Source organism: Molossus molossus, unplaced genomic scaffold (assembly GCF_014108415.1).
Source record: "Molossus molossus isolate mMolMol1 unplaced genomic scaffold, mMolMol1.p scaffold_m16_p_22, whole genome shotgun sequence".
Classification (NCBI taxonomy): Eukaryota; Metazoa; Chordata; class Mammalia; order Chiroptera; family Molossidae; genus Molossus; species Molossus molossus.
Window position 1 is genome coordinate 10,517,698 of NW_023425358.1, and position 13,740 is coordinate 10,531,437.

At 40.4% G+C, this 13,740-nt stretch overlaps 1 protein-coding gene across 1 annotated transcript in view; it reads right to left on the minus strand.

Annotated features, from left to right (window-relative positions):
- Nucleotides 1–202: 202 nt before the first annotated feature.
- BARX2 (BARX homeobox 2) overlaps nucleotides 203–13,740 on the minus strand; it is an 85,741-nt gene continuing 72,203 nt past the window's right edge. The window contains exon 4 of the mRNA XM_036276906.1: nucleotides 203–1,097. Coding sequence (XP_036132799.1) covers nucleotides 831–1,097 — 267 coding nt within the window. The 3' untranslated portion in view covers nucleotides 203–830. The remainder of the gene's footprint in view (nucleotides 1,098–13,740) is intronic.

Genomic DNA, 13,740 nt, shown 5'->3' on the forward strand with positions numbered 1-13,740 from the left:
ACACTGCCGGCCGGGCCCAGTCTTTTCGGCCTGGAGACCAAAGCCCAGGGAGCTGGGCTGTCTCGGGGTCGCTCTTTCCATGAGACACATTCAGGAAGAGTTAAATGCACGCCCCAGAAGAAACAATACACCCAACCCTTTCGAAAGATTTATTTTTAATTAAAAAATAAAAGTTTATCTTAACATATCTGCATTGCATCTTCAAGGATGGCAACTCAATGAAGCAAGAAAAACAAGGCTTGTCAGTTCTTAAGTCACCTGACAATCTTATAATGGGTTCCAAGGCACACCGGCTTCAAACAAACAAACTTTATTCGGAAACAATTAAAATAACTCAGAACTCCCTTCCCCGAACTCTTTCAGCCCGCCCTCACCGACCCCTGCCCCAAACAACAACCAAAACATTAAATTCTCTTTTTAAAACTACGGAAATAAGTGCTGAGTCAGCGAGGAACCTGGGCAAGCTGCCCAAGTCCTCCACATCTTTCTGCTTTGATGACTGGCTGCCCAGAGGCTGGCAGGGGGAGAGCCGGAGCCATGCCCCACCGTGCCAGGTGTCAGCCCAGCTGGGTCAGGCAGTTGCAAGGCACTGTCTCCCTTTAAGGGCATCCTGGGGCTAAAGCATCCTTTCAGGAAGAGAAAGGCCTAAGGCAAGCAAGTCTTCTCAAATGCTTGGGGTGGAAACGCCACCAAGACCTGTGGGAGGGAGGGAGACAGGTGGCTCTCTTCTCCCTCAGTGCGCCAGGCTTTGGGAAGTTTTTCTCTCCTATTCACCTGCCTTCTCTCTTTCCCTTCTTCCCAGTCTCCCCCTCCCCTCAAAGAGTTTTGTTTTAGCTTGATGGTGGGGGTTCGGAAGAGGCCGCTGGCGACTCCTGTGGCTGGCCTGGGGGCTCTGCCACCTCTAAGGGGACACCGCATGCTGTCGGTTCCTGTGGGTCACAGGGCTGCTCTCCTCCCTGCAAGGGCGTGAGGCTCCTCTGGCCCTGGGCCTGGCTGTTCATCTTCTCTTCAGCTTCAATTTCTTCTGAGGTGGGGATGGAGTTCTTCTTGGGACGACCTTTGGGCTTTGTGGGTGCTTCCTGGCCACCTTTAAGAACCTATATGGAAGAAAAAGGGTCATTAAATCCAAGAGACAACGCCTTCCCTCTACTTTACCACTGAGGAGCATGTGTCGTCCCTTCCCAGCAGTGACAGAGTTGGGCAGAAACTATCTTCGGCCTGTCGCCTCCAGGCGACAAGGACAATCTTCATCCTTTAAGCTCAATGCACTTTTAGCCAATGTGACACATACCTTGGCATTAAATAGAAGGCTCACAAACACACACACACAAAGCCAATTTCAATAATGAGGAAAGAAGTGAAAATTAAAACACTGATGTGGTATCAATGAAGCTGACAAGTTAAAAGAAAAAGACAGTTATTTGTAGCAAGTAGGAAAATAAAACACTCATACTCCAGTGTCAAAGAATAACTGGTACAACCTTAGCAAAGGGCAATCTGAGAATTCAACAGTTTTAAAATGTGCATACTCTGACACAAAAATTCCACTTCTAGTAATTTAGCCTGAGAAAGCCCTCAAAGACAAAAGCTGATATGCAAAAATACTGATGACAAAATTGAAGAAAATTACCCGTGATTGGGTAGGTAATTATAAATACATCACAAAGAGAGAATACTTGATGACCATTACAACTATTACGTAGGAGAATGTTTAACAACATGGAAAATATTAATATTTGTTGTGTGAAAAACAGATTATAAACCAGCATGTTTCAATTTGGAGGCTTGATGATTATACACCACGTTGTTTATAGTGTCAGGATCATGAATAAAAAAATTTTTTAAATATATCTCTGTATTCTCTGATTTTTCCACAATGATCATGCATAAGTATTTCTGTAATTAGAACAAAGGCGTTGAGATTTCCAGTCAAGACTGTGATGTAGGTGAAGGCTATGCTTGCCTCCTCCCATGATCACATCAAAACAACAATCCAATCATAGAACATTCAGCTTAGAAAACACGTGAAGATGAGCTGAACAGATGTCCTATAACTAAGGATATAAAGAAGACTGCTAGGGTGGACAAAGACATGAAATAGGATGGCCCCACACCCACTGTGGCAGTTGAGAATCAGGGGGTATGTCTCAGCCCCAGAGGTCCCCCCTGGGGAGCAAGGGGTTCCATCCCCAAACCGGGTCCCCAGCCAGGAGCACCAGTGCAGCAAAGGGAGATCCCACAATATCTGGCTATGAAAATCCGCAGGTATTCTGTCTCTCCAAGTGAGATGGAAGGCTGCTGGAAACCCAGGCATCCTCTTAAAGGGCCCATACACAGACTTGTTCACTCGTAGGCACTCACCTAGGGCTATGGTAGAAGGACAGTGACTCAGGAGGCACCAGACACATATAGAGAGAAACTGATTTGTGTGGCTTAAGGTCAAGGGTTGGAGGGACAGCTGCCATTGTCCCTGGTTTGAGCTGTCCTCCTACACAGCTGGCAGGTGGGGGTATATTTCCTGTGTTGAGCTCTCCCTTCACACAGCCAAATCTGTATCTGCATTCACCTGCTCAACTCCACTCACTCCACCCTGACGAATCACTGAGACCCCAATCCACCCAAATCACACAACACCAGGGTCTGTTCCAGAGGCAGGCAACCAACCTTGGCCCACACTGCAGTCTTTAAAAAGAAAAATTTCAAAGGTCCACAGACCCCAGGGGTCTTGGTGTGCCCTGTGACTTTTGCTTAGTGGTCCCAGACTCAGCACTAGTGTCAAATCTGAATCTGCATTAGCTTGGTGACTCCCTGAGAACCCCTCCTTATCAAACTCGTACCACCCAAGGCTCTTTCACTGGCTGAGCTTTACAGGCAGACAGCAGGTAGCAACAGACCTCAATGTGCCCTATACCTTGTGCTGACCTGACCCTGGCCCAGGACTGGTGGCAAACAAACTTGGTTTGCAGCATGGCCTCTCCAATGCACTTCTAGGTCCAGTGCAGGCAGCTACAACTGCAGACTGCTTTGTAGCTCTTACCAGGTAGCCCCAGGCCAGTCACAGGCAGTGGCTGACCTTGGCCTGCACTGGACCCCCTTCTAAGAGGCTCCAGAACCAACATACCCCATGGCCAGATTCAGACCATAACAGAGCAACACCTGATTAGCTTCACAAGTGGCATACCCAAAGGGTGGTTTCAGCAGGCACCAGAGCAGGGTGGGGTGAATCCCCCTCTATGGAGTAAGCCACTGTAGACCATCTTGTGTACTTGGTGGTGGCCAAGCCTCACAACCAGTCAGCCTGAGGGTCCATCCCACCCACTGACAAGCCAACAGCAATCAAGGCTCAACTATAGCAAGAGGTCACACACAACACACACAAGGGCCACCCTTGGAGAACCTGGCTCAGGTGATTAGAGACTAGGCCCCAAAGGACACCTAGTACATAAGGTCACCCTGTGCTAGGAGGTATAGCAGCTCTACCTAATACACAGTAATAAACACAGCTAGGCAGCCAAAAGTGAGGAGATAAAGAAACATGTCCCAAATGAAAGAAAAGGAGAAAACTCCAGAAAAAGAACTAAACTAAATGGAGACAAGCAATCTACCAGATGTAGGATTCAACAATGGTTATAAGGATGCTCAAGGAACTTAATGAGAACTTCAACAAAAACACAGTCGGCATAAAAAAGGTCATAGAAATCTTTTTTTTTTTTTTTTTAAAGCTAGAAATGATTAATATACTAGAAGGAATCAACAGCAGATTAGATGATGCAGAGGATCAAATCAGTAGTTTGGAAGACAAGGTAGCAAAAAACAACAACACCTATTCAGAAAAGAAAAAAGAACTTTAAAAATGAGATAGTTTAAGGGACCTCTGGGACAATATCAAGCATAACAACATTTGCATCATAGGAGTAACCAAAAGAACAGAGAGAACAAGGATTGAAAACTTCCCTAATCTGAAGAAGGAAATAGACATACAAGTCCAGGAAGTGCAGAGAGTCCCAAACAAATGGACCCAAAGAGGCCCACAGAAAGACACTTCATCAATTCAATGGCAAATGTTAAAGACAAGTGAGAATCTTAAATGTAGCAAGAGAAAGGCAGTTATATATTTACAGGGGAATTCCCATAAAACTGTCAGTTGATTTCTCAATAGAAATTTTGCATTCCAGAAGTGATTGGCACGAAATACTCAGAGTGATGAAAAGGACCTACAACCAAGATTACCCAGCAAGGATAGTATTTAAAATGGAAGGAGAGATAAAGAGCTTCCCAAATAAGAAAACGCTAAAGAAGTTCATAACCATCATACCAGTATTATAAGAAATCTTAAAGTAACTTCTTTTAAAAAGAAAAAGGAAAAAAAATACATATGAATAATAAATGGCAATAATGATGTATCTATCAATAATCACTTTAAATGTAAATGAATTAAATGCTCCAATAAGAAGATATAGGGTAGCTGGATGGATAAAAAAGCAAGACCCGCCCTGGCCAGTGTGGCTCAGCTGGTTGAGCATCATCCTGTGCACCAGTTCCATTCCTAGTCAGGGCACATGGCCAGGTTGTGGGCTCAGTCCCCAGTAGGGGGTGTGCAGGAGGTAGTCAATCGATGTTACCCTCTTACATCGATGTTTCTCTCCCTTCCTCTCTCTCTAAAATCAATAATAAAAACATATATTTTTAAAAGAAAGCAAGACCCATACGTACATAAGGGACTGACTTCAGATCAAAAGAACACACACAGACTGAAAGCAAAGGGATAAAAAAAGATATTTTATGCCAACAGGAACAACAACAACAAAAGCTGAAGTAGCAATAGTTATATCTGACAAAATAATCTTTAAAACTAAGGCTACAACAAAAGACAAATGACATTACATAATGATAAAGGAATGAATCCAACAGAGGATATAACCCTTGTAAACATCTATGCATTTAACATAGGAGCACCTAAATATATAAAGCAAATATTGATGGAAATAAAAAAAAAAGATTGGCAGTAATACAGTCATAGTAGGAGATTTTAACACCCCCTTGACATCAATGGATAGATCTTCCAGACAAAAAATCAACAAGGAAACCACGGCCTTAAATGACACATTAGACAGAAGGACTTAATTGATATTTTTAGAGCATTTTACCCCAAAGGAGCAGAATATACAGGGTGTCCCTCAAAAATGTATACATCTTTAAAGTTGATAGCTCAACTGATGTTATTTCTTTTCAGATTTAACCCATTGGAATTTATAATTATTCAAAGTGTGTATACATTTTTTCAGACACCACATATGTTTTTTTCAAGTACACATAAAACATTTTCCAAGATAGATCACATGTTAGGTCACAAAACAAGTCTCAATAAATTTTAAAAAACAGAAATCATATCAAGCATCTTCTACAACCACAATGGTATGAAACTAGAAATCAATCACAAGTAAAAAACTAAAAAACATACAAATACATGAAGGTTAATTAACATGCTACTAAACAATGAATGCATTAGTAATGAGATTGAGGAAGATATCAAAAAATGCCTTGAGACAAATGAAAATAAAAAACACAATGACCCTCCCTGGCTGGGTGGATCAGCTGGTTCTATACACCAAAAATGTTGCGGGTTCAATATTCCTGGTCAGGGCACATACCAAGGTTGTGGGTTCAGTACCTGGTAGGGGCATGTATGGGAGGCAACAGATCGATGTTTCTCTCTCTCTCTCTCTCAAATTAATCAATCATCAAATTTTTAAAAACCACAATGACCCAAAACCTATGGGGCACAGAAAAGTCGGTCCCAAGAGGGAAATGCATAGCGTTGCAGTCCTACCTCAAGAAACAAGAAAAATCTCACATAGACAATCTAACCTTATAACCTAAAAAAAAAATTAGAAAGAGAGGAATTGATAAATATCAGTGAAAATAAATGAAACGGAGTATTTAAAAAATGCAAAATATCAATAAAACCAAGAGCTGGTTCTTTGAAAAGATAAAACTGATAAATCCTTAACCAGACTCATCAAGAAACAAAGAGAGATAAATAAAATCAGAAATAAAAGAAGAGGAGTGACAACTTACACCACAAAAATACAAAGGATTATAAGAAAAGACCATGAACAATTATACACCAACAAATTGGACAATCTGGAAGAAATGGATAAATTCCTAGAAAAATACAATCTTCCAAGTCTGAATCAAGAAGAAAACAGGAAATCTGAACAGACCGATTACTATCAACAAAATTGAATCAGTAATCAAAAAGCTCCCAACAAACAAAAGTCCTGGACTTTTCACAGGTGAATTTTACCAAACATTCAAAGAATTAACACTTATCCTTATCAAACTGTTCAAAAAAGGTTAAGAGGAAGGAAGACTCCCAAGCTCGTTCTACAAGGCCACCATTATCCTGATTCCAAAACCAGACAAAGACATTGCAAAAAAAGAAAAGTATGACCAATATCTCCGATGAACAGAGATGCAAAAATCTCAACAAAAGATTAGCAATCCAAATTTAGTAATACATTAAAAAGATCATACACCATGATTAAGTGAAGTTAATTCCTGGGATGCAAGGTTGGTACAATATTTGCAAATCAATTAACATGATACACCACATAAACAAAATGAAGGATAAAAATCATATGATCATATTAATAGATGTAGGAAAAGTATTTGACAGAAATGAGCACCCATTTATAATAAAAACTCTCAGCAAAGTGCAAATAAAGGAAACATATCTCAACATAATAAGGGCCATATATGACAAACACACAGCTAACATCACACTCAATGCGAAGAAGTTAAAAGTATTTTTCTTAAGATTAGGAACAAAACAGGAATGTACACTTTCACCACTCTTATTCAATATAGTAATCAGAAAATAAATAAATAAAAAGCATCCAAATTGGAAAAGAAGAAGTAAAACTGTCATTATTTACAAATGACATGATATAGAGAGAAAGCCCTATAGATTCCACCAAAAAACTATTAGAACTGATAAAACAATTTTTTTACATAGAGTGTAAGGAAGGAAAGGAGAAAGAGACAGTGTTATGAGAGAGACACACCATTTGGTTGCCTTCTGCATGACCCCAATGAACCTGCAACCCAGGTACATGCCCTTGACCAGGAATCAAACCTGAGACCCTTTGGTCTGCAGGCTGATTATCTAACCACTGAGACAAAATGGCCAGAGCAATCAGTTGTATTTTTATACACCAATAACAAACTATCAGATAGAGAAATCAAGAACACAACCCCATTCTCAATTGCATGGGAAAAAAAGAAAATGAAGTACCTAACACTAAATTTAATCAAGAAGTAAAAGACCTGTTCTCCAATAGTTATAAGACATTGAAAAAAGATTTGAAGAAGATACATATAAACAGAAGCATATGCTTTGTTCATAGATAGGAAGCACTGATATCATTAAAATGTCCATACTACCCAAAGCAATCTATAGATTCACCGCAATCCCTATCAAAATACCAATGGCATTTTTCACTGAACTAAAACAAATAATCCAAAACTTTATATAAAACCACAAGAGACCCTGAATAGCCATAGCAATCTTGAGAAAGAACAGTTCTAGGCATCACACTACCTGATACCAAACTATACTACAAGGATATAGTAATCAAAATGGCATGCTACTGGCATAAAATCAGATACATAGATCAATGGAACAGACTAGAGAGCCTAAAAATAAACCCATGCTTATATGATCAATTAATCCATGATAAAGAAGGCAAGAATATACAATGGGGTAAAGACAGTTTATTCAACAAATGGTGTTGGGAAACCCAGACAGATACATGCAAAAAAACAAACAAACAAACAAAAAAACAAAACCAGACCATCTTCATACATCATAAACAAGAATAAACTCAAAATGGATTAAAGGCTTAAATGTAAGACCCGAAATCATAAAAGTCCTAGAAAAAAACAAAGGCAGTAAACTCTCTGACATTGCCCTTCGTGATATTTTTTTCTTATATATCTCCTTGGGCAAGGGAAACGATAGAAAAAAATAAACAAGTAGGACTACATCAAACTAAAAAGTTTTGTACAGCAAAGGAAACCATCAACAAAATAAAAAGGAAGCCTACTGAATGGGAAAAGATATTCACCAATAATACATTCATTAAGGGGTTAATATCCAAAATGTATAAAGAACTCATATAACTTACCACACACACACACACACACACACACACACACACACACACACACACATCCAATTAAGAATAGGAAACCCATTTCTCCAAAGAGGATACACAGATGGCCAATAGACCCATGAAAAAAATGCTCAACATTATTAATCATCAGAGAAATGCAACTTAACACCACAATTAGATATCACCTCACACTTGTCAAATGGTTATCATCAATAAATCAACAAACAAGTGCTGGCAAGGATGTAAAGAAGAGGGAACCCTCATGCACTGTTGGTGGGGTTGCAAATTGGTGCAGCCATTATGGAAGTTCCTTAAAAAATTAAAAATAGAACTACCAGCCTGGTCGGTGGCTCAGTGGTTGAGTGTTGATCCATGCATCAACAGATCATGGGTTCGATTCCCCGTCAGGGCACATGCCCAGGTTGTGGTCCAAATTCCCAGTGAGGGGCATGCAGGAGGCAGCCAATCAATGTTCTTTCTTATTGATATTTCTCTCTCTCACCCTCTCCCTTCCTATGTCTCCCCCCTCCCCCAAAAAAATCAATAAAGAAAAAAAACAAAATAGAACTACCATATGACTCAGCAATTCCAGTTCTGGATAATTATCTGAAGAAATTTAAAACACTAATTCAAAAAGATATATGCACCCCTGTGTTCACTGCAACATTATTTACAATACCCAAGATATAAAATCAACCTAAGTGCCTATGAATAGACAATTGGATAAAGAAGAAGTGGTACATATATAGAATGGAATTTTACCTATCCATAAAAAACAATGAAATATTATCATTTGTAACGGCATGGATGACTCTAGAGGGTGTTATTCTAAGTGAAATAAATTGGGCAGAGAAAGGAAATACCATATGATTTCACTTATATGTAAGCTCTAAAGAACAAAATAAATGAACAAAAAAACCCCAAAAACAAACGCATAAATACAGAGAACAATCTGATGGTTGCAAGATGGGAGAGAGAGTGGGGGACTGGGTAAAAAAGGTAAAGGAATAAAGAACTACAAATTGGTAGTTACAAAATAGTGAAGGGAATGTAAAGTACGGAATAGGAAACAACGTAAAAAATATTGTGATAACTATATATGGTGCCAGGTGACTACTAGACTTACTGGGGAGACCATTTAGTAAATTACAGAACTGTCTAACACAATGCTGTACACCTGTAACTAATATAAAATAATACTGAATGTCAACTATAATTGAAAAATGTAAAGAACGAAGATGTCATAAATCATATAGTGGTATATTGTTCAAAGAAGTAGTAGAGCATAGTAGAGAGTGTTCCAGCTTTGACAGTGGAATAACTAGATTAAATTCTAACTCTGCTCTCAATGGGGGAAAAAGGAGGGACATCTGTAATACTTTCAACAATAAAGACAAATTTTTTGTAATCCTTACCCGAGGATTTTTTTTGTTCAGACAGAGTGGGAGGGAGAGAGAGGAAGAGGGAGAGAGAAACATCGACGTGAAAAGGACATATCGAGTGGCTGCCACCCACACGACCCAACGAGGGCCAGGGACAAACTACAACCAAGGTACGTGCTCTTAGCGGGAACCGAACCCGGGTCTCTCTGGACCGCAGGCCGACACTCTAACCGCTGAGCCGAACCAGCCAGGGCTAAAGACAATTTTTTTTTAAAAAAAGAATAAAAAAGAAAAAATGCTAACTCTGTTACTCGTGGACTTTGTCTTTGGGAGAGTCCTTTAAAGACTGAGCTTCAGTTTCCTAATCTGTAAAATGGGGATAATAATACCTTATCTCACAGGGTGATGGTGAGAGTGAAGAACAGATATGCATATGAAGAACCAGAACTGTCCTGAATGGCAGATTTCCTCTGCCCAGAATATACTCTGCACCCTGCTCACCTGGTTAATTCCACTTAGGTAGTGCTCCTTTTGGGAGGCTTCCTGACCTCTCAAGTCTGGGTGAATCCCTCCACAATATGCCCTAGGAGCACTCTGTACTCTCTCCATCAGAACACTTTTCATAAAGGACAGTCACTTCACGCTTATCTGCCTGTCCCTCCCAACTCAGTCAACAGCTATTCCTGAATAAAGTAATCTTTCTCCACAAGCCTTTCCATAGTGCTGAAGAAAGACATAAAGCTAGCAAATTGAATAAAATGAACTTTGCTGATTTCAAATGACTTGCACATTTATTATCCCAATTTATGACTTACATAAGAATAATGAGATTGGAATAATTTTTAAAATAATTTTTAAAATATTTTTGTTACTTTGAAATGCATCAGGTAGTCCTTCCTCCACTGAATGAATGCTTGCTTGGTATAGTTGCTGATTTTCTGGGCAGCTAGTGAGAAGGACTAGCACAGATAATCAGAAGTGGGATATATTTTTGCTACCTATATATCTACCTTAGTCTTATCTTCCCCATTTCAACAAAAGCTCCTTGAAAGTAAATTCTACATCTATCCCTGGCTTTCTGCAGTCTTAGCATTTCATCCATTTATGATGTACAATTTAGTGATTTTTAGAACAGACACAGAATTGTGCAACTATCCCCAGAATCCAGTTTTAGAACAATTCATCACCCCCAAAAAGATACCCATGCCCATGGGCAGTCACTCTCCATTTCTCCCCAACTTCTGTCCCCCAGCCCTAGGCAACCACTAATCTGCATTCTGTCTTTACATATTTGCCTATTCTGGACATTTCATATGAGTAGCATATATAATGTCATCCTTTGTGACTGGCTTCTTTCACTTAGCATATGTTTTCAAGGTTCATCCTTGTTATAGTACATATCAGTATTTCATTCCTTTTTATGGCCAAAAAATATCCATTGTATGGATATACCACATTCTGTTTACCCATTCATCAGTTATTGGACACTTGATGGACACCTGAATTGCTTCTATCTCTTGGCTATAGTGAATAATGTTGCTGTGAACATGGGCGTGCAAATATCTGTTAGTCCCTGCTTCACTTCTTTTGGGTTTTATATACCCAGAAGTGAAATTGCTGATTCACATGGTAACTCTGTTTAACATTTCGAGAAACTTCCATGCTATTTTCCAAAGCAGCTGCACCATGTTACAGTCCAATCAGCAGTATATGAGGATTCTAGTTTTCCACATCCTTGCCAGCACTTGTTTTTTTCTTGTTGTTGTTTTGTTTTTTTTTAACTCATCTTTATTGTTGAATGTATTACAGATGTTCCCCCCTTTTTTTTCCCCATTGACACCCTCCTCCCCAATCCCGCCCTCCTTCCTTCCCCACACTATTGTCGGTGTCCATTGGTTATACATATATGCACAGAAGGTCTTTGGTTTATCTCATCCTGCCCTCCCTCCCCCATTTCCTTTGAATTTCATCAGTCTAACAACTATTTGTACTTCTTAATTCCTTCATCTTTTTCATCCATCCTCCCAACCCCCAGCCATCTGGCAAGCAAAAAAGTTCTCTGTATCTATGAGTCTGTTTCTGTTCTGCTTGCTCATTTTGTTTGTAGATTCTATTGTTGATAGATATGTATTAATTGCCATTTTATTGTTCATATTTTTGTTCTTCTTCTCCTTTAAGAAGGCCCTTCAACATTTCATATAATACTGGTTTGGTGATGATGAACTCCTTTAGCTTTTTCTTGTCTGGGAAACTCTTGATATGTCCATCAATTCTAAATGATAGCTTTGCAGGATAGAATAATCTTGGTTGTAGGTCATTGCTTTTTATCACCTTGAATATCTCTTGTCACTCCTTTCTGGCCTGCAGAGTTTGAGAAATCAGCTGATAGTCTTATGGGAGTTCCTTTGTAGGTAATAGACTGCTTTTCTTTGATGCTTTTAAGATTCTCTGTTTGTATTTAACCTTTGGCATTTTGATGATGATGTGTCTTGGTGTGGACCTCTTTGGGTTCCACTTGTTTGGGACTGTCTGTGCTCTGGACTTGTATGTCTGTTTCCGTCACCAAGTTAGGGAAGTTTTCTGTTATTATTTTTTCAAATAGGTTTTTAATTTCTTGCTCTCTCTCTTCTCCTTCTGGTACCCCTATGATGAGAATGTTGGAGTGCTTGAAGTTGTCCCAGAGGCTCTTTACACTATCCTCATTTTTTTGGATTCTTTTTTCTTTTTGCTGTTCTGGTTGGGTGTTTTTTGCTTCCTTATATTCAAAATCGATGGTTTGTTTCTTGGCTTTACCTACTCTACTATTGATTCCCTGCAAATTATTCTTTATTTCAGTTAGTGCAGCCTTCATTTCTGACTAGTCCTTTTTGATGTTGTTAATATTCTAAGTTCCTTGGAGGTCTCCTTAAGTTCCTTGAAGGTCTCACTAAGTCCCTTGAATGTCTTGCCAAGTTCCTTGAGCAACCTTATAACCTGTGTTTTGAACTCTGCATCTGGTAGATTGCTTATCCCCATTTTGTTTAGTTTTTTTTTTTTTTATCCTCACCCAAGGACATTTTTCCATTTTTTTGCACAGATAGAGTGGGAGGGAGAGAGAGGTAGAGAGAGAGAGAGGGAAACATCGATGTGAAAGGGACACATCGAGTGGCTGCCACCCACACGACCAACCAGGGCCGGGGACAAACTGCAACCGAGGTACATGCCCTTAGCGGGAACCGAACCCGGGTCTCTCCAGACCGCAGGCAGATGCTCTAACTGCTGAGCCAAACCAGCCAGGGCTTGTGTAGTTCTTTTCCTGGAGTTTTATTCTTTTCTTTCATTTGAGACATGTTTCTTTGTCTCCTCATTTTGGCTGCTTCCCTGTGATTGTTTCTATGTATTAGGTAGAGTTGCTATGTCTCCTAGGCTTCATAGGGTGGCCTGTTGTTGTAGGTATCCTGTAGAATCCAGTGGCACAGTCTTCCTGATCACCCCAACTGGACCTTTGAGGTGCACCCCTGGTGTGGACGGTACACACTTCTGTTGTATTTGAGTCTTGATTGCTGTTGGCACATCAATGGGAGGGATTTACTCAGGCTGATCAGCTGCTAGGACTGGCAGTGCCCACTAGCCACTGGCCTCTGACTACCTTGGATGATTAGCTGTGTAGGGGCCCACCATAGAGAGCAAGAGTTACTTCATCAGGATTCTGGTACACACTGAGTCTTCTCATTGAGTGTGTCACTTGTGGAGGTGGTTGGGAGGTGGTGCTTCAGCATGGTCTGAAGCTGTCCACTGGGTGTGCTTGCTCTGGGGCAAGGTCAGCCATTGCCTGTGTTCTATCCAGGGCCACCCAGCATAAGCTACAAAGTGATCTGCCGATGGCTGCTTCTTGTGCTGGGCTTGGAGGTGTCCAGGAAAAGCCAGGTTGTGAACGAAGGCTGGCTGTTTCTGGGGCCACTTAATGGGAGGTATGTGGCTCGCTGAGACCAGATTCTGCTTGTTTGAGATATTTTAGGAAACTCTGAAGCAGGATCCAAGACAGGCCAATCCTATGGTAAAGCCTTTAAAAACAGCTTGGATGGGCCCAAAAGTTGGGTGGGGTGGGGCCTCAGGGAATCACCAGGGCGGGGCAAACAGTGTGAGCCAGGTTGCTGGAGTCTCAGATACGGTGGCTGTCTGCCGCCCAGGGAAGGGCTCAC